At 44.3% G+C, this 27,814-nt stretch overlaps 1 protein-coding gene across 4 annotated transcripts in view; it reads left to right on the top strand.

Moving 5' to 3' along the window:
• The first annotated feature begins 1,010 nt into the window (after window positions 1-1,010).
• The window catches only part of NAPEPLD (N-acyl phosphatidylethanolamine phospholipase D), a 46,926-nt gene continuing 20,122 nt past the window's right edge, over window positions 1,011-27,814 (top strand). The window contains exons 1-2 of one of the 4 annotated variants that reach the window (XM_032306083.1): window positions 1,011-1,425; window positions 22,115-22,421. In XM_032306083.1, coding sequence (XP_032161974.1) covers window positions 1,220-1,425; window positions 22,115-22,421 — 513 coding nt within the window. In that variant the 5' untranslated portion in view covers window positions 1,011-1,219. The other 3 variants (XM_032306085.1, XM_032306086.1, XM_032306084.1) reach the window with 3 other exon arrangements.

The raw sequence follows: 27,814 nt of genomic DNA, 5'->3' as shown, positions 1-27,814 counted from the left end.
AGCCTCTGCCTTCCGCTCAGGTCATGGTCCCAGGGTCCTGGGATCGAGCCTGCAGAGAGCCTGCTTCCTCCTCTCTCCCTGCCTGCCTCTCTGCCTGCTTGTGATCTCTGTCAAATAAATAAATAAAATCTTAAAAAAAAAAAAAAAAAAAAAAAAGGAAAATCCCTAGGATGTTTGGGTGCCTCAGTCAGTTAAGCGTGTTTCAGCGCAGGTCGTGTTGGCGGAGTGCTGGCATCCAGTCTCCTGTGGGGCTCCCTGCGCAGCGGGGGTCTGCTTCTCCATCTCTCTCTGCTCACCCCACTGTGAGTCCGTGGTCTCTCTCAGTAAGTAACCTCTTTAAAAAACTAAAAAAAAAAAAAAAAAGGGGACGACTGGGTGGCTCAGTTGGTTAAGCGGCTGCCAGGACTGCATGATTCCAGTGTCCTGGGATTAAGTCCCACATCGGGCTCCTTGCTGGGCAGGGAGCTTCTCCCTCTGCCTCTGCCTACCACTCTGCCTGCCTGTGCTGTCTCTCTCTCTCAGACGAAAAAACAAACAAACAAAAAAACCAAAAAGAAAACCCATAAAAAATCATGGGAGAAACTCGGAATTACAATTTCATGCTCTTTATCCTGAGAGTGTAAAAACAAACAAAAACCAAGAACTGTAGTAGTAGGCTGTGACATCATTTTAAGAGGTAATGAACACACCGTGACAAGGCAGTGCTGCCATTAATATGCAATATCTCTTGTACATACTTCAAGTTAGTTTCTTTGCTGCCAAGCTCATGGCGCCATCGGTTTTAAGTATTCTGCTACCAAGAGCTTGTCTACTACCATAGCGGGTTATGAGATGCCACCAAGATCCCACTTGGTCTTAGCACCTAGGGCTGGTATGTAGGAATGTGTTCATTCATCTGAAAGTTAGCTACTGATTTGGGGCACGGTAACCAGTAGAGTGGGAGAAAGGTTTCTGCAGCGCGAACCCGAGGCGCGCGCTGGCCCGGAGGCCAGCGGAGGGAGTGGGGGTGGGGCCGGTACTGCTAAGCGCGTGCCCCGCAGCGCCTCCTTTACCAAGATGGCCTCAGCGTTGGGGTCCGCGGGGGCGGCCATCTTGGTAAAGGCCGAAGCTGCAGTTCCGACGCTGGCAGGACTGCCAGATTCGAAGGTCACAATGACTGAGTGAGCAGGCCACGTAGAGCGAACTCTGCCTCGGTCCATGGCTTCAGCTCGCCTCCGGGATGGCGAGGCGGCGGGCGTTGAGGCGGTGCCTGCAGCTGGTGGCGCCCTCGGCAGAGCCGGCGCGCCGGAGCCGGGGGCGGAAGAACCCGGGCGCCGGCCGCCGGGGCCACTCCCGCTGCGCGGCGGCGCTGTGCCCGAGGGCGCCGTGGCCCGCAGCCCTGGAGGAGCAGCGGCGGCGCGCGCGCCCTGCCGCGCCCCACGCCAGGTGAGCCCCGCCCCGCCCCTCCGCCGCGGGGGGTTGCAGCGCCGGGAGGTCTGCGCTCCAGCTCCAGCTCCCGCTCCCGCTCCCGCCTGGCGCAGGGCGGCTTCTTCCCGCCCGCGCATCCCTTTCGCGGCTCACTTTCCCCTCGGCCTCTGGGTGGAGCAGCCCGCACTGCCGACCTGGGGCTGTTTGTGGACTCCTCCGCGAAACAGAGCGCGCCGTGGGTGGGATTCCGGGTGCCGAGCCCTGCCCCCTCCTGGAGACGCTGCGCGTGTGAGCGGCCCGGCTCCGTTTGAATTTCCGCACCTCGGGAGTTGCGGAGCCCACATCGCTGAAGCTGCCTGGGTGAAGAGCCAAATTTTTTTTTCTCCCCCTCCTTTTGGGAGAGTAGCCGTCTCTGGGACTTGTTTCAGATCCCATCTTCTCTGCAAATCACCAGGTTGCATCTTCCCTGATCGGAATACATGTGGGTGTACTTTTGGCTGTATTTGTAAATGAGTGGCCGACAGCTTCCTTAGAGGAACTAATTTCTGCTTCATATATGGTATTTATCTTAAAAAAAAAAATCCAACAGGTTTCTCTGCGTTTGTATTCAAAGTTAACTGAATGGGAGAGCAAAAGAAAGGAGCAAAGTGGGGTGCGGTGGTGGAAGCTGGTGCTTTCTTGAGTTTTCTGTCCCGTGGTGGTTTCTTAAGTTGGGTGTTGCAGGTTTTTCGGAGCGGCTGTGCAGGTAACGTTTTTTTCCTCCCCGATGTACAACTCGCTGTGGTCCCGGTAGTTGAGAAATACGCTCCCACGGACTCCAGCCGTGCATCAGCACAGCAGTCGAACCTGGAAAATACTGAGAGAATGAGAAGAGTTAACCTTTAAAAAGTCACTTAGTTCTTGTCTTTGCCTTTGCTGTTATAATAGGACTCATCTCGTTTACTTTGGCTGAGCATGGAGTATTTGCTGTTTGATAATTCTGATTAATTTACTGAGAAAGTCATTCCTGAGCTATAGCTCTCTGAAAATTAAACACTTTCAATCTCAGTTAAAAGTGGTTATCTAGCAGTTCTGTTTATGTTTTAGGTTACCGTTTTTGATGTAGTCTCGGACAGAGATATCGATTAGAAAGAAGTTATGTAATCTTGAAAAGGAAAAGATTACTTATATCGCACAGCAGTCCGATGTTGTTGCAAAAAAAAAAAAAACCAAAAAACACGAGGCCTGTGAGAGAAGAAATTAGGGCAAGTGTACTTGTTTAATAATTTAAAACTGTTGTGACTCAACTGGAAATACAGTCCCAATTCCAAAAATTGCATTCTTCAGGCTTTCCTTTTGCAAGAGTTTCTGTAAGTCTCTAAGAGGGGAAAATACTTAAGAGTAGTTCTCATACCCTATTTTTGCTCACAATTCCAGGTTAAATTATACAGATTTCACGTTGCAAAACTTAATTTTTAAATTAGTCCGGGGATGATTGTATGAAGGACATTTTATTTTCTTTATTTTTCTCCTTTTCTTAAGATTTTATGTATTTATTTGACAGAGAAATCACAAGTAGGCAGAGAGGCAGGCAGAGGGGTGGGGGGAAGTGGGCTCCCCTCTGAGCAGAGAGTCCAAAGCCAGGCTCCATCCCAGGACCCTGAGATCATGACCTGAGTTGAAGGCAGAGGCTTAACCCACTGAGCCACCCAGGCGCCCCAGAAGGGCATTTTAATATAAGCATTCCATTGTAGGGTTTTGGTTGATACAGTCATCCTCTTATGTTTGTTTGAAAAGGTTATTATGTTCCCTTGGTACTTAGGAGTTTGGGGATTTTAAAAGAACATTTTGTCTGTATTTGGAAAAGTATTATTTGCCTTTGATTTTCAATCTCCTTTTTCTTTGTAGTGGTAGGTAGCTTTGGATGTAGAGGGTTTTTCCATTCCATTCTACTCCTTTTATGTAAATAAGAATATGACTGTAGCTGGGGGCTGTGTTGATCTGGCATTTTAGATTGAAAAAGATACAAGTAAAAAGTGCATTGAATATTATTGGGGAAATGAACTGTGCATGTAATTAATTGTTAACGAACACCTTTATATTGAAGGCCTGTGAGGGCATGTGTAAAATTGGCATTTAAAAAAAAAATCACTCATGTGGGGCGCCTGTGTGTGCAGTCGGTTAAATGTTCAACTCTTGGTTCTGTTTAGGGCGTGATCTCAGGGTGGTGAGATCCAGCCCCAAAGTCAAGCTACCCCCTCAGTACAGAGTCGGCTTGAGATTCTCTCTCCCATTCCCTCTCCCCTCCTGCCTCAAATAAGTAAATCTTAACAAAAAAAAAAAAAAAAAAGAAAGAAAGAAAGAAAAGAAAAGAAATAGTGTGATTTCCAGAATAAGGTTCTTGTAATATACCATTCTAACTGAAGAATTTTACCTGCTTGTCTATAATTTATAGTGCTTTGGTCGACTTGTCTTTTGAATTAATAAGTGCTTATTGTGTATTTAAATATTAAGACTTCTGTGACAGATTATATGTGAATTTGGATGACCTCAGGGGCAGTTTGTTATGTCAGAAAGTCTTTTGTCAACTCGTTGGATAACGTGTTATCAGTATTAAGATTGTAACTTACAAAGACTTTTCAAGTATTTATGTATCTTTAGCTTGATTTAATGGACATGCCCCATTCCACAGATGAGGCAGTCAGAAAACTGAGAGCCTAGGAAATTTTAGCCGAGGTCCCCGAGCACAGCAGCTCTGGCCTTGTGCAGGAATGTCCCCTGCTGCCCCTTGTTAGAAAGGGGTACCAGTGAAACCCAGGTCGAGTGGTGGGGCTCAGCAAGCTTTGGTCAGCATTACAGCCATAGATGACACCCCTAACCCTGTTTGTGAGTGATCAGTAGCGTCAGTTCTAGGGGTACAGGCCTGGCATGCAGATGGGTCAGCGTCAGTTCAGACGCGTGAGTGAGAAATAGCTCAGTCTGTACCTGCTACCTAAAATAATCCATCTTTTCCCTGGAAGGCAGCAGATTTTCTTTTTTCTTTCTTTTTTTTTTAAAGATTTTATTTATTTGAGAGAGAGCGAGCGAGTGAGAGCGAGCGAGCTAGCGAGCGCGCTCAAGCAGGGGGAGCAGCAGAGGGAGAAGCAGACTCCTCACTGAGCAGGGAGCCGAATGTGGGAATGTATCCCGTGGCCCTGGGATCATGATCTGAGCCCAAGACAGGTGGTTAACGGATTGAGCCACCCAGATGTCCCAGATTTTCAGGTTTATCTAAACTGGGAGTCTTCCCAGATTAAGGGCTGGTAACATATTGGCTGAACGGGAAGTGCCTGTATACTTCCGTGCTCGTTTGTAATCTCTCGTTTTTAGAGTAAAGTTGTCATAATAAACCCCAAGCTTCCTCATTGTTTCTGACACCTCTTAAACTGGCATGGTGCTTGCTTGTTTTGCTAAGACCCTGATGCTAGGACACCTGGACAGCAGCAATGATTAGTTTGAAAAGTTTTCTGTATTTTGAGGGGCCTTCAAACTACAAAGATGTTTGTTCTCTTTTCAAGTCACTGTGTTCCTTCCTTTGGCTTGTTTGGAGAGTTTGTGAAAAGTACTGCATATATTTCAGAATATTGTGCTGTTGGTGCATAAACAATGAATCTTGAAACACTGAAAAAAAAAAAAGAATATTGTGCCGTTATATGGTTGAAGTATCGAAGGACAGTTTAAAACAGTTTCTAGGGCACCTGGGTAGCTCAGTGAGTTAAGCCTCTGCCTTCAGCTCAGGTCATGATCTCAGGATCGTGGGATTGAGTCCCGCATCGGGCTCTCTGCTCCTCGGGGAGCCTGCTTCTCCCCTTTTCTCTCTTTGCCTGCCTCTCTGCCTACTTATGATCTCTCTCTGTCAAATAAATAAATAAAATCTTAAAAAAAGTTTCGAGACTCCCTTTAAAAAAAAATGTTAAGGCCCATTTATCTGTTTACGAGCTCAACTAAGTAAAATACCCTACCTGAGGTGAAATGTGTCCTTTATTTTTTTATGCTCATCATATGTTCTTTTGGTCTGAGTGTTTTTAAGATTTTATTTGAGAGAGAGGGAGAGGGAGCAGCAGACTCCCAAATGAGCAGGAACACTGGGCTCGATCCTGGGATCGTGACCCGAGCCAAAGGCACTTAACTGACTGAGCCACCCAGGCACCCCAGTCCAAGTGTTTTTAAACATAATTATGATGAGCGTGGCTTATAAACAGCCCCAGCTCTATCCCCAGCCACAGCTGGACCCTTGGAATGTCCTGTAACCCTCCGGCCTGATGTGCTTCACCTGTGAAGTAAAGGGGTCACAGAGTGATGCACTTGACTCATGGAATGTTCAAGTGAGAAAGGACTTTAGTATGCACCGGCCCAACCGCTTTAATTTATAGATTTCCTGTTTCTTCTCTTGAAAGAGTTTTTAGCCTTTCATGATCTTGCAAAACAGAAACCTCAAAATGAGACTTTTCTCCCATTTCACTTTAACATTCTTGGGTGAAAGTTGATTCCTCTCTCATTCTTTGCTCATCTTGCATCTCACTTTTATTTGTAGATGAGAAGTTCATTGTGTATAAATGTATTTGTGCTGTTGAGAGCTTGTTTTTTTTAACTGCGTGAATATGAATGCTGGTGGGCATAATGGGTATCATCACAGTGAAGAAGTTGACTAGCTCTGGACCGTCTCGGCAGCATTCTTCTGGTTAAGCATGAATATGTAGAGCTTTATAATTCCTTTTTGCTTAGCTGCCCAAATATCTTAAATCATACTTTATCATAATGGTCATCTCTGATTTACTATAAACTGCTCACATTTTAGTAAATTTTGTTGAAGACCTAACTGTGCATTTATATGGTACCCTGAGGCCACATAGTGGTCACTCCTCCAAGTTTTTCTGGGACTGAGGAGTTTCTCAGGATGGAGGGCTCTCCATGCTATGACTGGGTAAGGCCTGGGCACACTAGATGTGTTGGTCCCCCCTGCCTGAAGGTGTCTCAATTGACCGTGATTAACAGTCCTTCCCAGTTGGAAGGATGAAATGCCATAGGAGGTTATAGGAACTCAAAAATATCTTGTCAAAGGCAAGGAAAATATCTTTAAGGCCTCCTGGATATTATCTGTTTATACAACTGGAGTATAGAACTATATAAATAAAATCACTTGTTCTTTTCTGTGTAGCTTTAAACGTGAACAGTTTAGTGATTAAATAGGTCACATTTGAACTCTTCTCCATGTAAAATTAAAAGGGCAGTTATATTTATAAGGGAACTACTAAGTTCACTAAGTGAACACTACTAAGTGTTTTTTACTTTGAAAGGGAAAAAAAGAGGACACTGTTGAACGCAAAAAAGGCTAGTCTTGCCTGTGAGACGGTAACTGTTGGCTATATGCTGCCAACTTGGAACATGGTATCTGTTCAAGATAAACTTATGGATTTTTCTTGCAGATTTAACATGATTAGCGGAAAGAGCACGGGCTCTGGAATCTGATTCTACTTGGGTTGGATCTCCAGGCCCAAATGTTAACCAGCTTTTTGACTTTATGTAAACTGCTTTTTTTTTTTTTTTTAAGATTTTTATTTATTTATTTGACAGAGACCCAGACCACAGGCAGGAGGAGTAGGAGAGGGAGAAGCAGGCTCCCCACGGAGCAGGGAGCCCCACGCAGGGCTCTATCCTAGGACCTTGGGACCATGACCTGAGCTGAAGGCAGACTCTTAATGACTGAGCCACCCAGGCGCCCTAATGTAAACGGTTAAACTCAGTAAACCTTTTATTACATTGCCTTGAACATAAGGCTGACCTCTACTCTTGGGACTGTTGAGGATTGAGTGAGATGGTGAATGTGTTCAAAGTGGCACATAGAAGGCCACTATGTGACGTCGTGACCTGAGCTGAAACCTGGAGTCCGACACTTCACCAGCTGAGCCACCCAGGCGCCCCGGCATCTTCTGATCTTTCCCACTAGGTCACAGCTTTATTGTTATAGGATTCAAGGCCTCAAGATTTCCCCAGGAATTTTTAGTTTTTATTTCTGTGAACTAGAGCGGTCATGTGTGCTGCGTGGCTCACCTGAGTTTGCATTAGGAGGGATTCCGGGTTTCCATAGCTTCCCTGACCTTCGCAGCTGTGGTTGTTGTCTCAGTTGGGATTAGTTTTGGGAGGCTTAGAGCTGGAAAAATCAGAGTGGGTCTGGTGGCCCCTAAAGTCCTAGTTCTTGTGCCATTCCTAGGAAGTGGCCTTCACACTCAGTGTGGCTCCGGCCAGCAAGATGCAGGAAAAATCAGAGTGTCTCCCTTGCCCTTCAAGGAGACTCCCAGAAGCAACATGGGAGACTTCTGCTCGAATCCCAAGTGTCAGTAGGGCTAATCCCTGCTTGGAAAGGTAGGAAAGGTGGTCATTTAGCTGGTGCCTGGCTAGCTACCCTAAGTAAAACTGGACCTCTGTTACTGAAGAGGAAAGAGGGGACTAGATTTTTTTTTTTTAAAGATTTTTAATTTATTTATTTGACAGAGAGAAATGACAAGCAGGCAGAGAGGCAGGCAGAGAGAGAAGAGGTAGCAGGCTTCCTGCTGAGCAGAGAGCCCGATGCGGGGCTCGATCCCAGGACCCTGGGATCATGACCTGAGCCGAAGGCAGCGGCTTAACCCACTGAGCCACCCAGGCGCCCCTAGGGGACTAGATTTTTATGGTGGGCCTCTTCTAGCTTTTTTGGGTTTTGATTTTAGAGCATTTTTTTACTTTATTTATTTTTGAAAGATTTTATTTATTTGACAGCAAGCAAGAGCGTGAGCACAAGAAGAGGGAGTGGTAGGGAGAGGGAGATGCAGGCTCCCCACTGAGGGGCTCCATCCCGGGACCCTGGGATCATGACCTGAGCCAAAGGCAGATGCTTAACGACTGAGCCACCTAGATTCCCCTAGAACATTTTAAAAATTTTTATTTAGGTTTTTTGTTTTTGTTTCTGTGTTTTTTTTCTTTTTTTTTTTTTTTTTTGAGAGAGATGGGCTGGGATAAGAGGAGGAGAGGGAGAGAATCCTAAGCAGCCTCCGTGCTCAGCTCAGCACAGAGCCTGATGTGGGCACCTTCTCAGGACTGTCATGTCGTGACCTGAGCTGAAACCTGGAGTCCGACACTTCACCGGCTGAGCCACCCAGGCGCTCTGGCATCTTCTGATCTTTCCCACTAGGTCACAGCTTTATTGTTATAGCATTCAAGGCCTCAAGATTTCCCCAGGAATTTTTAGTTTTTATTTCAATAATTAGTAGTAAGAACACCCTCTGTTGGCTTTTGTCTCACTGTCCTTTGGTTGCTTTTGCTTCTCCTACAATTTGATTCCCAGTGAGTCTTTTTAAAAACAATTAACTCTGTCCCAGTGAAGAGGAATTAGAAGATTGAACTCCTGATCTTCATTTATTTATTCTATAAGTATTTATGGAACACTCCTCACATATAGGCTGCTGTGGGTTATCATAGACTATGTGAATTGTCATCGATTATGTTTCTTTTTCTTTGGGTTTGGCTTCCTGGGAGCATGGAGTCGAATCTGTGACTCAGCTGGACTGAATACAAGTCTGTAACCTCTCCCACTTGGCTCTTAGCCCTGTGGTCTTCCCAGTCCCAGCACCATGTGGTCATCTCCGGGTGATGCTTCCTCTCTAACTTGGAGTGTGGGGCAGGGAGGAAGTGTGGGCTTTAGAGATGGCATTTGCCAGGCTAGCATACATTTGGGGGTACTGGAAAGTCCTTTTGGTCCTCCTTAAATGTCTGTCCTACTTTTATGCCAATAACTAATTCAGAGTAGCTGTTCTTAACCCTGCCTGTGTGTTGGGATCACCCACAGAGCTTTGTAAAACTCTCTGGGGAACCCCCACCTGACTTCTGATTCAGTAGCTTCGAGTATAGTTTTTAAACCATTGGTCATTCTGATGGGCAGCCAGCCTTGAGAATCCCAGGTTTAAGGCTTTGTACCCAGCTGGCTTGGAGATACTTAGGGAGGAGCCCCACGTTGGTGCCTATCAGTCACACTCCAAATCAGATCCTTCCTTAATTACCTGTTTTGACCATAGGAGGCGGAGGCGGGAGAACCCTGAGACTAGTTGGTTTGGAGATAGAAGTGGAGATAGAAGTGAAATGCTCTAGGGGACATTTAGCCAGTGCTGGCCTGGCTTGCCTGTTTTGCACGCTTCTATGATGGAAAGCTTCTCCTTTGAGCCAAAGAATCTTGCTAACTGGGGCTCCCACCATGGGGAGAGTGCCGATTGTAGGTGTGGCTACTATTAGTGTCCTGAGTTTGCACATTTTTCTCCCTGGGGGGCAGACAGGGGAGATAAGGAGGTGAAGGCGAGAGGATTATTACTTTCAGAACCAGGACACTGTTCAGGGTTTAGGAAGGATCTCCTGGTAGCTGAGGCCACAGGAGCTATGGGTTTGCATAGGAATCCTGTGGAGAGTTGTGGTTTCATGTTTGTTTTGAGTTGTGTGAATTCTAGGAAGACCAGGGCTACTTTTACTCAAATATAAGAACAAAAACACGTTCCAGAGTTCAATTCAGTTTGTTTGTGCCATTACCCTTACTTAGCTCCCATATTTTATTAGTGCAGAAATTTAAAAATGGATTATATGCTTAGAATATAAGGTAGTGGCTTACAGTTGTTGTGGGCTTGTTGTGTGCCAGATGCTGGGCTTAGGAATACGTACATTTTGTCCAATACCACAACGAAAGGGCATCAGACAAGGAAACTAAAACTTAGAGGTGACAAGGGTACCTACCAAGTTGGGAAGTATCTTTTTTTTTTTTTATTTTTAAGATTTTATTTGTTTGTTTGACAGAGAGACACAGAGAGAGAAGGGAACACAAGCAGGAGGATTGGGAGAGGGAGAAGCCGGCTTCCCTGCGAGCTGGGAGCCCGATGCGGGACGCAATCCCAGGACCCTGGGATCATGACCTGAGCCAAAGGCAGGCGCTTAACGACTGAACTACCGAGGCGCCCCTCAACTTAGTATATCTTAATAATACCAGGAATTAGATAGTAAATTATAAACACCAACCAAAAAATGTATATAATTAGGATGTCTTGGTGGCTCAGTCCCTCTCCCTCTGCCTTTTCCTCCTGCTTGTGCATGCACTTTCCCTCTCTCTCTCCAATGAACAAATAAAGTACTTTAGAAGTATATGTAGAATGGAACTTAAAGTTCCTTTGAACTTCAAGATTATGTTAGTTGACCTTTTGGGGATGTCATGTGGTACGACGCTGAACCTGCTGTTACACTGTCAGCGGACGGACTGACAGGGTCTGACCTCAGCAGTGCCCTGGGCCTTGCTTCCTTGTAAAAAGCCCCGACTGTTGGTTGGTTCGTTGTCATTTACATTTTTCCTCAGGAAGGATCGATGAGACTGATGTCCAGGAGTTTGCCCTCCGGCCATATTCTCTTGTACATCAACCAGAGGCTCAGGGAATCTCCCTGGTGCCCGTCTTACTTTCCGTCCCCCTCTGTTGACATCAGGGCCCCATAACTGGTTGTCTGCATCCAGAAGCTTGCGAGCCTCTTCGGCGTGCCTGATGCTGGGGACCTTAGAACTTCTCTTCAGTACGAACCCTTTGGCATATAAGGAGAAGTATTTGGGCCAGTTGTTTTGGAAATGTCTTATCCTAAAACCTGTAGTTTTCAGGATTCATAGCTGATACTTCTGTAAACCTGTTTCTCCAAAATCTGTAAGGAGGCTGTTTGTTTGTTTGTTTTTTGTTGTTTTGGGCCTGGAGTTGAGATACAGTAGACATTCAGTGTTTGGTAAATGTCTCTAGAAATGATTGAAGTCTAGGCCCTTACAAATTATACCTGGAATCTTTTTAAAGGGTGAGAATCTAATGGCTGTTTGATGATCAGATTTGTCATGAAATCTCTTCTGAAATATTTTAAGCTCTAAATGATCTCCTGCTTTGCCTGGTAAACCCGGGAAACTACACTTCCTCCAAGTAGCTAAGGTTGGTGTTCTGGGCTGAAAAACACTGTGCTTATCCCTTGCGAACCTGACTTGGGAAGGCGGCTGCCTCCAAGCTAACTTTAGCTGGGGACTTCCTACTGGGGAGTAGAACGCCAACCACGGTGGTGGCCACGTTGGAGATGGGGGCAGCCCTTCTGTGGCCAAGCAGGCTGTCTGGGGCAGCCACAGATTGTTAGAATTGGGGAGGTTTGAAGGGGCCTTAAGGTTGTGGCTCAGGCCTCTCTTTCTATGTATGGAGAAAGTCTTAATGATGGTAAGTGACTTTTTAAAAAAAGACTTTATGTATTTATTTGAGAGAGCGTACATGTGAGTGGAGGGAGAAGCAGAGGGAGAGGGACAAGCAGACTCCACACAGAGCGTGGAGCCCGATGTGGGGCTGGATCCCACAACCCCAAGATCATGACCTGAGCCGAAATCCACAGGCCAGTGTTCCACTGACTGAGCTATCCAGGAGCCCCGATAGTGACTTTTTAAAGCTTACAGATTTCAGGGGCGCCTGGGTGTGCCTCAGTAGGGTAAGCAGCTGTCTTTGGCTCAGGTCATGAGCCTAGGGTCCTGGGATTGAGTCCCACGTTGGGCTCTCTGCTCCGCCAGGAGCTTGCTTCCCCTTCTCTCTGCCTGCCTCTCTGCCTACTTGTGTTCTCTCTCTCTCTCTGTCAAATAAATAAATAACATCTTAAAAAAAAAAAAAAGCTTACAGACTTCAGTGTGGATAGTTTTGATTTACTATGGCTTGACTTTCGATTTTTTTGACTTTATGATGGGGGGAAAGGCATACGTATTCAGTAGAAACTGTACTTTTTTTTTTTTTTTTTTTTAAAGATTTTTATTTATTTATTTGTCAGAGAGAGAGAGAGAGAGAAGAGGGAGAGAGCGTGAGCACAAGCCCACAAGCAGGCAGAGGCAGAGAGAGAAGCAGGCTCTGGCCGAGCAGAGAGCCTGATGTGGGACTCGATCCCAGGACACTGGGATCATGACCTGAGCCAAAGGCAGTGGCTTAACCAACTGAGCCACCCAGGCGTCCCTAGAAACTGTACTTTGAATTTTGAACTGTACACCAGCTGACCGTTTATGATGTGATTCTTTTTATTATTATTTTTATTAATATATAATGTATTATTTGCCTCAGGGGTACAAGTGTGTGAATCGTCAGGGTTACATACTTCATAGCACTCACCATAGCACATATTATCCCCAGTGTCCATAACCCAATCACCCTCTCCCTACCCACCCAAGATGTGATTCTGACAACTCCGGGGCTCCCAGTCAGTCCCGTGATCCCGAGCGTCCACAGCTGACACACTTGCAGCCGTTCTGTCCCCCACAAAACCATTCCGTTCTTCACTTTCAGTACAGTAGTCAATAAATACATGAGCCGTTCAACACTTTATTACAGAACAGGCTTTGTGTCAGATGATTTTGCCCAGTTGTAGACCCATCTAAGTGTTCTGTGCACATGCAAGGCAGGCTAGGCTAAGCTGTGATGTTCGGTGGGTTACGTGTGGCAAATGCATGTTATAATTTTTAACTTCAGGATGGGTTTGTTGGGATTGTCACCCTGTTGTAAGTTCAGGAAGTTGGGACCAGAACTGAAGTCAGAAGTAAAAGAGAGTGTTTCCCCCTCTTACCGTTTCTTTCTATCCAGGATCTATAAAGACCAGTTTCTGTCTCTCTCTCTCTCCTTTTTTTTTTTGGAGAGAGAGCACATTCATGTGTGTATGAGCAGGGGGGAGGGCAGAGGCAGAGGGAGTCTGATGTGGGACTCCATTTCATGACCCTGAGATCATGACTTGAACTGAAATCAAGAGTCAAGACACTTTACGAACTGAGCCACCCAGGGGCCCCTCCATTCCTTTTCTTTGGGGGGGGGACTATATGTATCTTTTTTTTTATGGGTTATACTTTATTTTATTTTTTAAAAGATTTTATTTGACACAGACACAGAGAGGGAACACAAGCAGGGCGAGTGGGAGAGGGAGAAGCAGGCATCCTGCGGAGCAGGGAGCCCAGTGGAGGGGCTCGATCTAGGACCCTGGGATCATGACCTGAGCTGAAGGCAGACACTTAATGACTGAGGCACCCTGGCGCCCCCGTGGGTTTTACTTTAAAGACAAGAAGCTTTCTTTTTGCATAATGGATTGAGACAGATGGGAGAGAGGCCACATTTTGAAAGTATATATTGTTCAGGGCTTGGCTGATGGAATAATGAATGAACCCTTAAGGTCCTATAGCAGATCGAGGAAACACTTTTTAAGTTTCCCAAACTTTGAACTAGTCTTTCCTCCCCATATTCCCCAACTTTTTCAGTTAATAAATTGTATCATTTAGGCCAGAAATGAATCTGAACTTTTTGTTTGCATTATTTTTAAGATACTAAGGAGGTGATAACTGTCATTTCAGTAAGCATCCTGCTTTATGCATGTTTTCTCAATTTGCCATAACATGCCATTTTATTATTATTATTATTATTATTATTATTATTATTTAACATGCCATTTTAGTAGGATTATCCTAAGGATTCCAGTTAGAGTACTGTGGGTGGTATTTTAAAATGGACTTTGGCGGGACGCCTGGGTGGCTCAGTTGGTTAAGCAGCTGCCTTTGGCTCAGGTCATGATCCCAGCGTCCTGGGATCGAGTCCCACATCGGGCTCCTTGCTCTGCAGGGAGCCTGCTTCTCCCTCTCACTCTGCCTGCCACTCTGTCTGCTTGTGCTTGTGCTCACTCTACCTCTCTCTCTGACAAATAAATAAATAAAAATAAAATCTTAAAAAAAAAATAAAAAAAATAAAATGGACTTTGGTCTTAAGCTGCCTTGTTTATTGTTTCTAATTCTAATCAGACCTTTGCTTTCTTACTAAAGGAAAAACTCTTATTATAATAGAGAAGACACCTAGTGTGTATGAATTTGGGAGACTTAAAATCTTTTAATAGCCTGTGAAATGACTTTTTAGTTCAATATACCGAATTTGGTCAAATAGTGAAGAATTTTCAAAGCCTTTGATGTTCTGTGATCAAGAACATTTGCTGTCCTTGACCAATTTTTGAAAAGAGAACACATTCTCTAGTTGGTATCCTGGAGAGTCAGGTTGAGTTCTGCACTCATTCTTCTCAAAACTGTCTGTTCTGAGTCTTTTGGTAAGGTAGCATTTCTTTATGAATTACTTGTGTCGGATGACAGAACACAATCTAGTAACACATCCTGGGGTGCCTGGGTGGCTTGAGTCGGTTAAGCGTTATGCGTCTGCACTTGACTCAGGGATGATCCCAGGGTCCTGGGGTTGAGCCCCCACTACCCCCGTCACCCCGGTGGCCTGCTTCTCCCTCTGCTTCCCCCACTTTTGCTCATGCACACTTGTGCTTTCTCACTCTCTGAATTAAACTGATAAAATCTTTTAAAAAAAAAGTTTCATGTCCTCATTTTAGGGGAAGAAAATGCATGGGTCTGGGGAGTACGATGCTTCAGAAGCAGTGGAACAGTCTTCCTGAGGAATTTTTTTGCAAGAGTCCATTTTCTAGAGTCTGGAAGAGGCAATGTGGAAACAGGGCATGATTGGTTAGGAGGTTGGGGATTTCCTTAGAGCGCTGGCGGGTCCTCTTTTCAGGGAAAGGTAAGCTTGCCAAGCTGGGTTGGAGGATTCCTTGACAAGGGTTTCCCATGAGTGCAGGCTGACTTGGGTTTAGGTTTGTGGACTATTCTCGGGGCAGCTTCCATTCTGGCAGGGTCCTGATAAGCGAATTAACTTGATGATTTGTTGAAGTAAGTTTTCTGTCTGTAATCAGATGAACACTTCATAAGGCAAATATGAAGTTTCTTTTTTTAACACGATAAAAGTTTTTTTTTTTTTTAAGATTTTATTTATTTGTCAGAGACAGCCAGAGAGGGAACATAAGCAGATGCAGAGGGAGAGAGAGAAGCAGGCTTCCCGCTGAGCTGGGAGCCCGATGCAGGGCTTGATCCCAGGACCCTGAGATCATGATCCGAGCTGAAGGCAGACGCTTAACAACTGAGCCTCTCAGTCACCCCTATTTTGATTTTTATAAAGGATCAGGAAACTTAGATTTTTTTTTAAAATAAAAATGCTTTTTTTAAACAAAATTAAGAACAATTTCAGCAATCTATTTTTAAGTCTATCTGGAATTGTAGAATATTCTTTCACTTGGATCCAAAGGTTCTAGTTATCATACTTTTTAAATTTTTACAGAACATAAATAATAGTAGAAGGCACACTATGCATTTGGTTAGTGCTTGGGAATACTAGCCCCGTGATTGCTCCTCATTACAGCCCTTCAGGGAGATATTTGGTTGTTATCTTAACTTCACAGATGAGCAAGGCCATGTTGAGACAGGTTAAGTTACTTTCCCCACGATGATTTCTCTCTAGTTAGTGGAAAAGCTAGACTGCTGTCTTCTACAGCCCCAACCAATGTTCTTTTCACTGTTCTGAAGGTTAGTTGTTTGCTGTGATAGATTTCTATTTCTATGTACACATATATCTAAATGCATTTTATGTATATATGTATACATATAGGTATTCTAAAAATTTTATTTTAAGATTTTATTTATCTATTTGACAGAGATCACAAGTAGGCAGAGAGGCAGGTGGGAAGAAGGGGGGAAAGCAGGTTCCCCACTGATCAGAGAGCACAGTGCAGGGCTCAATCCCAGGACCCTGAGATCATGATCTGAGACGAAGGCAGAGGCTTTAACCCATGGAGCCACCCAGGCGCCCCTAAAATATTTTTGACTAAACTATTATTAAAGGTTGTCATAACTCAATTTTAGTGTGCTCCCAGGTATTGTCTGTTAAGCTATTAGCTTTGTTTTCCTTTAACGTTTCAGTGAAACTGGTTGTTAAGTCAACAATGTGAGGTTAAAAAAAAAATTCACTGATAACAATTAATGCAGTACTTTCTTTGTTGATGTATGGGGTGTACATACCTCCCACAGAACATTCTCCCTTTCATTACCCAGTGTACTTCCCACGCTGGGACAAATCTCCCTTCCCTACCAGACTCCTAAATGCATGTGGGGTTAACACCAGTCTTCTGGGAAGTCTGTATTGTCTGTGAGGGATGGAGACTGTTTAGTTTAAGCTGTGGAAGCCCTTTGCAGACACTTCGGTGAATTGAAATAGTTTCGTTAGCTATGTTACCTAGCATTATAGTATAAGGAACCTTTTCACCGAAGACAGGACTGCAGCTCTAAAAGGGTGAATTTCATGTTATTTGAGATATCTGAAAATAGAATTCTGAATGTTTTCCAGCTTTCTTGTCAGCATCTTTGTGGGTATGTAATGGATAGTCACTCAATTAGTGTTTATTAAATGTCCCCTCTAGGAATAATGATTCGCAGTGTCATGATTTATGAGCACGTTGAAATCCCAAACATACATTGTACTAAAGTAATTTTTTTCTTTAACTTTCTGAATGGTAAAGCAATGCATTCAATTCTAGGCAGCTGGCAAATCTTAAATGTCAAAGAAAGAAAGGATAAAACATTTGCTTTTGAAACAGAGCCCTTGTTTTTTGAAAGTGTTTTACCCATGTGTGCAGTTATTAAAATATTTGTACTTGGCAGACTTGTCTTCACCAAATGTCACAGGGACGTGGGGTAAGTCCTCTTGTTAAGTAGGCAATTAATCTTCAAAGAAATGCAGAGAATGTAGTTGATATTACTGGATGGAATTCATGTCGTCCTCTTCGTAACAAATTGTTTTTTTAAAAAAGAGCACTTACATTAGCGGTCTTAGGGCTTTGTTTAAATTTGCTTCTGGATTCTCAATTCAGCTGTTGTTCACAAAGTTAGCTGTTCACAGAGGCAAGGAGGGTCAATACGTTAATTGTGGTTCTGATTCTATTTAATTACCAAGGCTAACGTTTTTGTTCTTTGTCTAAAATCTGTATCTCCGTATAAAAGCTGGTGTATTTCATCAATGTCAAGACAGAAATTTTATGCACATTTGAACACCACTGATACCAGGTTATGTCATATAATGGATGGTCTTATAATAATAATTTTACAGTCTTAGTGACACATAAAATGACAGTGTGCACCATTCATGATGCCTTGAATTGGATGGAAATCAGCATTCGGTAAAGATCCTCATCAAGTTTTGAACCCTTATAACACAGGTTGTTTCCCATGTATGGACATCTCCTTTCGTTTACCGCTGGGCTGAGAGGAAGGCTGAAATTTTACTTGTTAAATTTGGAGAGAGATCTAGAACCAGAAATAAGGAGGAGATTTGCTGCGTTTAATTAAGGAAACTCCAGCCTGAATGTGTTACCGGGCTTGTCTGAATTTACAAAGCGGAAAGCAAGTGACCAGCAGGGCCACACACAGAATGCACTCTTGTTCTGTCTTTGTTTTCCCCATCATTTGATCTTCTCAGTGTTTGAATATGCGCCCTGTGAGGCTGTTGCTGTGCCCTCCAGAGCGGCCAGTACACCTGGAGGTGATGAGGCCCCTTCTCCCGTGGCCTAGGCTCCTGCGTGTCTGCCCGCCGAGGCTCACTCTGTTGCTGGAGCACCTGTTGGTGGGGCTCATCCCTTTGCACGTGTACTGAGTGGACTGCCAGTACTTTTCCTCTGAGAGAACAAGTCCAGATTGTTACAGTTCAGGTTTTCATGTCCTTCTGTATTTTTCCAAATCATTTCACACTCAGTGCAGAGTGCCCACATGGTGTGTAGCCTGGACGCTGTCGTGGTCGTGTATGATCCTGTGAATACATGTCCAGGTATTGAAGGATATTTTAAAAATCGTGGGCAAGGGGCACCTGGGTGGCTCAGTGGGTTAAAACCTCTGCCTCCGGCTCAGGTCATGATCCCAGGGTCCTGGGATTGAGTCCTGCATCGGGAGGGGGTGGGTCTCTGCTCAGCAGGGAGCCTGCTTCACCACCACCCCCCCCCCCCCGCCCCGCTTGCCTCTATGCTTACTTGTGATCTCTGTTTGTGAAATAAATAAAAAAATCTAAAAAAAAAAAAAAAATCGTGGGCAAAGCCCCGGTGATGGTAAGAGGTGGCTGTGAGGTGGGAGTGTGTGCATTTGAGGAAGTAGAGCAAGGCCATGTGTGTGCTGCAGAGCAGAGTGTGGGCCCGGCCACAAACACCCTCACGGCCCATCTTCTTGCTGACTTCTGCCCTCATTCTGAGAACCAAGGGAGGGTTCTGGAGATTTTTCCTTTTGGTTGGTTGTATCAGATCTGCCTTTGAAAAGATCGTTCCCGAAGACTGGATTTTGTGTGTGTTGGGGTGGGGTCATGTCCAGCTCTTTGCTGGAGAGCAGTTTCTGTGGGTGGACTCGGGTGGGAGCCTGGGTGGGTGGAAGAAAATGGGGATGGCATGCGGAGACTGTTCATTACTTAAGGATAAAGCAGAGCACTGGACCCATTTTTCCACTCTCCTTCTACTCCCGGGTCCCTGGAAACCTCCCTACTCTCTTACCTTCATTTGTGTCACCCCCAGTGCAGTCTGGGTCCTGGGGTCACCATGTCCCTGCGTGTCCTTGAGCACATCTACTTGGACGACTCCCCCATCTCAAGCTCACTGGGTCAGAAATCCACTCTCTCTTGCATCCTCCAAACACTTGCTTTCCCCTAATTCCTTGGCTTGGTCATTGGTTGTGTCCTTTCTGACTCTTGCTCCTCTACCCATGCCCCAACCTGCCCTACGAACAGCCCAAAGTTTGCCGCCACCCAGAGGCTTAGGTCTTGCTGATTCACTCTCAGGTTTCTTGAATTTATTCTGTGCTTTCTCTTCTCACTGTCACTGCTTCCTTGTCTTTTGACTGGCCTGCTATACCTCTTAGTGTTTCAGGTAGAAAAGGGCATTGGGGGCACCTGGGTGGTTCATTCGTTAAATGTCTGCCTTCAGCTTGGGTCATGATTTCAGGGTCCTGGGATTGAACCTTGCATCAGGCTCCCTGCTCAGTGGGAAGCCTGTTTCCCCCCTCCCCCTCCCCCTGCTTGTGTTCCCTTCCTCACTGTGTCTCTCTCTGTCAAATAGATAAATAAAATCTTTAAAAAAGAAAAGAAAAGGGCATTAGGGATGCCTTGGTGGCTCCTTTGAGCCTCTGCCTTTGGCTCAGGTCATGATCTTGGGGTCCTGGGATCGAGCCCCGCATGGGGCTCCCTACTCAGCGGGGAGCCTGCTTCTCCTTCTGGCTCCGTCTCTCCCTCTGCGTGTGTGCTTTTTCTCTTTCAAATAAATTAAAATCTTAAATGAAAAATGGGCATTGTGATACCTACCCTGAAATTTTGCTAGGAGCAGTAATTTAAATGGCATTTGTGAAACAGGGAACAGAGGGTCTGCCTATTTCCTCTTCACAAATTTATCTCCCTGGCTCATGTTTAGCGACAGACACCCTTTCGTTTTTGTCCTGCTACCAGAGTTGTCTCCTTTTTCCCTCATTTCTTGCAGGGCAGCCAGACCTCCTTCAAGTCTCAGGCAAGGCCCCAAATCGGATCCCAGCCCTCTGGCCTCTGCTGTTGGCTCTCACAAGCCTTCCTTACTTCTTATGTCCCAGCCGATCACATGACTCGATGTTGTCTCTAAACTCTATTTTGACTTTGCTTTGTGGTTTTTGAATCAGAGGGCCCATTTCTCCTTTCTCTTTATCCTCTGATTGTTTTAATGAGACCAGAATTTATTACATAGTTGGTATGAATGTTATATATGTATTTATATGTATATATATATGTGTATGTATGTATGTATAGGTCCGTGTATCTTCATAGGCCCATGTACGTATCCCACAAACTGTCGATCTTCACAAGGGATTGTTAGCATCAGGTCAGCTCTGCCGTCTATTAGACATATCACTTTGTCGGGAAATAAAGTCTCTAAATTTGGTGCGTTTACATCTGTTAAATGAAGGGGGGTTTAAGTGGTTGGTCTTTTTTGTTCCTGCCCTTTGTAAAGTCCTGGGCCTGAACTTAATTTTAACCCTGGGGAATTATAGAGCAGTTCTTCGAGAAGAACCGAGCTAACTCACCCAGATTCTTTGCTTTCTGGTGGAATTTAAAGAATTGAGATATATGGCCAGTTCACAGGATTACAGAAAAAAGAATTAGTATGTGGTGAGTAGCAACCCCTATATGGACATTGTGTGATTTTTGATCCTTTGAACCCCCATGAGGTAAGGAGGTATTTTACAGATGAGGAAATTGAGGCCTAGAGAGGTGGTTATTTGCTTAAGATGCAAAGCTTGTTGGGCTGTCTTAGCCACGAGGCTCCCAGCGACCAGGGGTGCTGAGTACAACACCGTGTGCTCTAGCTTTTGCCAGCTCTGGTTTCCCAACACCGATTATTCCCTAGACCAGACACTATTTTACTGTAGACGGTTTGGAACACAGTGTATGTGTTCATCCTAGCCTTTCTGTTCTTTTCCCTTTCCCTCCCAGACAGTATTTCTATGGTAAATATCGCTGAGGCCATAAAAATATTTGGCTGGCTGTTGTGTTTATTTTGTTAGTTATGAAATGTATTATATGTATGCATTGTATTTAAACTGGACAGAAAGCAAATGTTTGCTTAATAGAATCGGAAAGAAATGAAATTCATGGCAGATATATGTGTAGTCTTTTTTGGGAAAGATTTATTTATTAGCACGCACTCACACACATGAGCAGGGGAGGGGCAGGGAGGGAGGGAGAGAGAGAATCTTGAGCAACTCCCTGATGAGCACATAGCCTGACCTGGGGCTTGATCTCATGACCCTGAGACCATGAAGTGAGCCAAAATCAAGAGTTGGATGCTCAAATGACAGTCACTCCCCCATCCCCCTGGATCAATGCATATTCTTAATATGTTAACACTTTTATGTATCTGGAGTATCTACATAGTTCAAAATGAAGGATTTGGTTCCTTGGGTTAAGTTGTGGTGGTGGGAATAGTGAGGCCAACAGCTAACATTGTCGAGCTCTTGCCATGTGTGTATGTGTTATATTTGTTATATACATGTTACATGCATGTTTCTAAGTGCTTTATGTTAGCTTTTAAAACCTCTTCATAAACATCAGAGACATGTACTTTTGTTATCTCCATTTTACAGATGAGGAAATCGAGGCCCAAAGAGGGTAGCAAACTTATCCAAGGTCACTACACTGTCTTGGCAGTTCTAAATCTGAGTTAAGTCAAATTTGCATGGTTCACCATTTAAATACATTATTGAAATATCTCTCCACTAATGTTATTGTCTCCTTTCCTGGGATCTGAACTCAGTGTGTTTTTTAGCGGAATTGGTAACAGATTATCTTCAAAGTAAAAACACGGCTAGGCCTAGTAGAGTACTGAGTTATCTTCAAGGAACTAAGGCAGTCCTTCTCAATGTGTTTTTAACAAAAATATTTTTAAAATTCAGGTATGAAATGCACATTCAGGAAGGTCCTTTAATTGTAAAAGATACCATTGAAATGGAAAATTTCATATATTTAAATGCTCCCTGCTGGGTGGACCTTGCTTTGGATTACAGCATAAGGTTTGGCAGGAATAGATAAAGCAAACATCTTTTCTAATTAGCAAGCTATAATATTGGATTCAGAAATTGTGTTTTGCCAAAAGAAAGTTTGAGCTGATAGAGACCTATAGTTTTTATAAGCTTGAGGAAATTTCTCTTTCCTAAGAAATAATACTACGGATTTGTGTGATAAGTTTTAATGCCTTTATGTTCAAGTCCATATTTCCACTCCTTCTGTTTTTTTAGTTCTGAAAAGGACATGGATGAAAATGAAAGCAGCCAGTCCCTGATGACAAGCAGCCAATATCCCAAAGAAGCAGTAAGAAAACGCCAGAATTCAGCCCGGAGCTCTGTAGGAAGTGATTCTTCTAGGTTTTCCAGGAAAAGTTTCAAACTGGATTACAGACTAGAGGAAGATGTAACTAAATCAAAGAAAGGAAAGGATGGCAGATTTGTTAACCCATGGCCGACGTGGAAAAATCTCTCCATTCCAAACGTTCTCAGATGGCTGATAATGGAAAAAGATCACAGCAGTGTTCCAGGCTCCAAGGAGGTAGAATTTGGTTTTCTTGTGTGTGGGGGGGCTGCATATTTACTCTTATTATTACTTAATTTTGCTGTGAATTATATTATGACACTCCTTTTGAGCCCCTTTTATGTGATAAGACCTAGGGCCAGGTTCTGGGGAGAAAATTGAATACAGTGCCCTTAAGTTGATAATTAAGCAATGAAGTACATATATTAATAACCAGCTCTGATCTGTGGCAACTAGAGGTAGGAATAGAGCATTTTAGAGTATGGGCAAGGAAGCAATTGATTCTAGCTGGTGGGGCTGGAGACGGCTTCCCGGAGGAGGCTGTATGTACTTGATCTGGGCCTACAAAGACAAAAAACATTTTGGCAGTGGTTTTCATGTGGGTGATGGCACGAGCAAGGTCATGGAGAGCAGTAAATATAGGACATGTACCGTGAAGTAGGAACCTGATTTTTGTTTGGAATATGAATTATGAAGGTTAAGACATTGCCCAGAGTGCTTGGCTCTCCCTACCCACCACCCCGCATCCTTGGATAAAGCTGTTCAAGCTAGAAAAGAGATTTTCAGATAACTTACCCAGACCTTTAAAAATTGGCAGTAGGTCACTGACCTTTAAATATGTGTGTTTTACCTAGGATAAAATGTATTAACATTGGGCATGCGGCTTATTAGAGCAGTGTGGTTCTATTTGCAATGGGGTGGGTGGCTCCTAATTGCCAGAGCCTTCCCCCCTCCCACCACCTTTCTTAATTTCTTGCCCCATTTCACCACCTGTCTCTTTTGGCCTCTCTTTTCTCCCAACCCATCCTGCTAGGCTTTGTTGGGAGTGGGGGATGGGATGAAAAGAGTGGGGGCATCCTTGATGGCTTGATCTGTGGTGGGAAGCATAGCAGGGGTGGGAGTTGGTGGGGGTTGGGATGGAGGTGGTGGGAGATCCTTTACCTTGGTAAGTGTTGTTGCTATTGTTTTTAAGGATATGGGATTTTTAAAAAAAAACCCTGATATTGTCACTTTGATGCTAAGGAATGTACACAGTATTAATCCTAGCTAACAAATTCATTACTGTGAATAATACTTTTCCAACACCTTGTTAGAATGAGGCAGGGCATTAATAGATAAAAACCTGACAACATGGGGGTGCCTGGGTGACTCAGTGGGTTAAGCATCTGCCTTCACTCAGGTGAGGATCTTGGAGTCCTGGGATCGAGTCCAATATCGGGCTCCTCACTCAGTGGGAGCCTGCTTCTCCCTCTCCCTCTGCTGCTCCCCCTGCTTGTATACTCTCTCTCTGTCAAATAAATAAAATCTTTAAAAAAAAAAAAACCACCCCAACACAAACCTTACTACGTGTTTCAACTTTGACAATGGGAGGAACAAGAACCCCTCCCACTGACTTGTTTTCTCCTCCTGGAGAACCAGTATGAAGAGCAGCATGGGCCTCAGCTGTGAAGAGGAGGGGTAGGGCTGGAGGCCGAGATGGATAGGCTACCACTATGCAGTGTATTTCTTCCCTTTTTTTTTTTCTTTAAAGAATTTATATATTTAGAGAGCACATGTGCCAGAGTGGGTGGGAGGCAGGGGGAGGGTGGGACGGGCAGAGAGAGAGAAAAAATCCCAAGCAGACTTCGTCTTGAGTGCAGGCCCAACATGGGGCTCGATCTCATGACCCTGAGATCATGACCTGAGCTAAAATCCTTAAGCGACAGAGCTGCCCTGACGCTCTTGCAGTTTTCTGAGCCACGGTTTCTAAAGCTGCAGAAGTAAGCGATGGTAACTATTTCACTTGGGAAATGAGTGATCACATGAAGGCAGAAATACATCTGCGCCTTCTAAGGATTCGGAAATATTCTAGAAACCGGGTTGAATTTCTGAGAAAACTCGCCAGGCTAGTGGTTCTGAAGCTCTTATCCTGGTCCCTTTTGAAAATCTGACGAAAGCTTTGAATCCTTTTTTATAATTTCAGTGAGTTCATGGACCCTCTCAGGCCCTTCCAGTAACTCATTCATTCACTCATTTATTCGTTTAGTGAGTATTTACCGAGCACCTTCTGTGGGCCAGGCACACAGTTCTAGGTGGTGGAGACAGAGCCATCAACACAGCAGAAAGACGCCCTGCCATTCTTAGACCTTAGGTTTAGTGGATATTTACTTTATATATTCAGGTGTTCTTATGTTAGGTGTATAAACGTTTACAGTTGTTACAGTATCTTGTTGGCTTGAGCCCCTTATTATGTAATTGCCCTCTTTGTCTCTTGCTACAGTCTTTGATTTAAATTCTGCTTTGACTGATAGAAACAGTGTACCCCAGCTTTTACCTTTTACCCCCTGCCCCCACTTCCCTTATGCATGGAAGTTCTTTTTCCATCCCTCACTTTCAGTCTGTATGTGTCTTTAGGTCTGTAGTGAGTCTCCTGTAGGTGGCATATTGATGGGTCTTTTTTCTTCTTCTATTTTAATCCATTCTGTCACCCTTTGTCTTTTGATTGGAACATTTAGACCATTTACATTTAAAGACCCTGATAGGTACGTACCTACTGCCATTTTGTTAACTGGCCATTTTGTTAACTGGCCATTTTGTTAACTGTTCGCTGGTTGGTTTTGTAGTTCCCTGATCTTTTCTCCTCTTGCTCTGTTTCCCTGAGATTTAATGATTTTCCTTAATTATGGTTGGACTCCATTCTCTCTTCATATGCTACAGGTTTCTGTTACTGGGAGGCTCGTGAATAACACGTCTCTAGCAGTCTGTATTAAGTTGATTTCACTTCAGTCCAAACACATTCTAAAAGTGCTGTTCTTGACTCCCACATTTATGTATGTCACGTCATATTTTCATCTTATTGTGTATCCCTTGACTCATTTTTTTTTTTTAAAGATTTTATTTATTTATTTGACAGACAGAGATCACAAGCAGGCAGAGAGGCAGGCAGAGAGAGAGGAGGAAGCAGGCTCCCTGCTGAGCAGAGAGCCCGATGCGGGGCTCGATCCCAGGACCCTGGGACCATGACCCGAGCCGAAGGCAGAGGCTTAACCCACTGAGCCACCCAGGCACCCCCCCCTTGACTCATTTTTATAGATATAATTGATTTTACCACTTTTGTCTTTTAATGGTCTTTTACTAGCTTTGTAAGTGGTTGATATTCTACCTTTACTGTGTGTTTGCTTTTACCAGTGAAGTTTACCTTTCACAGCTTTCTTCTAGTTACAGCCTTTTCTTTGCACTTAAAGAATTCCTTTTTAACATTTCCTATAAAGCTGTTTTAGTGGTGATGAACTCCTTCAAATTGTCTTGGAAATTGTCTTCTCTCTTAACCATTCTGAATGATAGCCTTGCTGGGTACAGTATTCTTAGTTATAGGGTTTTTTTTTCTTTCAGCTCTTTGAATATATGATGCCACTTGCTTGTGGTCTGCAAGTTACTGAAAAATCAGCCGATAGCCATATGGGCTTTCCCTTGTATGTAACTGTTTGCTTTCTCTTGCTGCTTTTAAGATTCTCTATATTTAATTTTTGCCATTTTAATTGTATGTGTCTTTGTGTGGACCTCCTTGGTTTCATCTTGTTTGGGGGTCTCTGTGCCTCATGGACCTGGATGTCTGTTTTTTCGCTCCAGGTTAGGGAAGTTTTCAGCTATTATTTCTTCAAAAAATTTTTTTTAAAAAAGATTTTATTTATTTATTTGACAGAGAGAGAGATCACTAGTAGGCAGAGAGGCAGGCAGAGAGAGAGAGGGGGATGCAGGCCTCCTGTCGAGCAGAGAGCCCAACGCGGGGCTCGATCCCAGGACCCTGAGATCATGACCTGAGCCAAGGGCAGAGGCTTTACTTACTGAGCCATCCAGGCGCCCCTATTTCTTCAAATAAGCTTTTTGCCCTTTTCTATCTTCTCTTTTGGGGAGAATGTTACTACACTTTGATGTTGTCACCTTTTTCTTCTTCTTATTCACTCAGTTGCTTTCTGTGACCCTGTCTTTCAGACTGTTGGTCTGTTCTCCTAAATTCTTTAATCTGCTGTTGGTTTTCTAGTGTATTTTTTATTTGAGTTACTGTATTTTTCTGTTCTGACTTGTTCTTTGTTTTTTCTTTTTGTTGAAGTTCTCACTGAGTTCATCCATTCTTCTCTCATCTTTATGACCATTACTTTGAACTCTTATCAGGTGGATTGTTTATTTGCATTTGTTTTGCTCTTTTTCTGGGATTTTATTTTATCATTTGGATCATATTCCTCTGTCACCGTATTTTTGTCTGAGTCTCTGTGTCTTTTCTATGAAGTGGGTCCGCTGCGTCTCCTGTTCATTCTTTTTTTTTTTTTTTTTTAAGATTTTATATATTTACTTGACAGAGAGGGAGAGCACAGCAGAAGGAGCAGCAGAGGGAGGAGAAGAAAACTATTGGCGGAGCAGGGAGCCTGTTGTGGGGCTTGATCCCAGGACCCTGGGATCATGACCTAGCTGAAGGCAAATGCTTGATCAACTAAGCCACCCAGGCGCCCTGGTGTCTCCTGTTCTTTTTTTTTTTTTTTTTTTTTTTAATAAGGTTTATTTATTTATTTGACAGACAGAGATCACAAGTAGGCAGAGAGGCAGGTGGAGAGAGACGGGGGGAAGCAGGCTCCCCGCTGGGCAGAGAGCCTGATGTGGGGCTCGATCCCAGGACCTTGAGATCATGACCTGAGCTGAAGGCAGAGGCTTAACCCACTGAGCCACCCAGGTGCCCCTCCTGTTCTTGAAAGTAGTCAGCTTATGTAGAAGGTGCCCAGTAGTGCAGTAATCCGTGGCCACCAGAATCAGGCCGTCCAGAGTGTGTTTACTGTATGGGCTGCATGTGCCCTCTGGTTGTGGCATTCCCACCAAAAGTGTAAGAGTTCATCCTTTTTTAAGGGTGCAGCACGTTCTTGGTGACCATAGGCACAGTGTGTCACGTAGCTCTAGGGCTTCCTCATGCTGCTTAGCTGGAACCAAAACTGTGCATTTCCCTGGGGCCTTAGCCCCTGGCTGCCCTCATCCACTTTCTGATTCTGTGAGTTTAACTGTTTAGATCGCAGCGCAGGGAATGGTGTGGTATTCTGTGAGCCTTCACATTCACTGTTCACCGTCAGCTTTCACTCCCTCCGTACCACTCCCCGTCTCTCCCCCACAGGTCTACTTGACCTTCCCCTTTGCTTCACACACTACCGGGCCTCTATCCCTGTTTTTCGCTGACGAACCAAGCAATGTACCGTGGCCATGTCTCCTTTCTTCCATGCTCTTTCCCTCTGAGGTTAGTGATTCCTTATTTGTCATCTGCTTAACACCTTTGTATGTATTTATGGCTAATCACTCCCCCACACTCCTTCTCAGTGGCATTCCTGAGGAGAGACTCTGAGCTGGTCTGTCAGCACTGGGTTCTTTCTGGGCTGACAGCCCCTCCTGTTTGC

This window comes from Mustela erminea, chromosome 11 (genome assembly GCF_009829155.1).
Source record: "Mustela erminea isolate mMusErm1 chromosome 11, mMusErm1.Pri, whole genome shotgun sequence".
Classification (NCBI taxonomy): Eukaryota; Metazoa; Chordata; class Mammalia; order Carnivora; family Mustelidae; genus Mustela; species Mustela erminea.
Note: the sequence above shows the minus strand (reverse complement) of the source record. Positions and strands in the feature narration are given on the sequence as shown.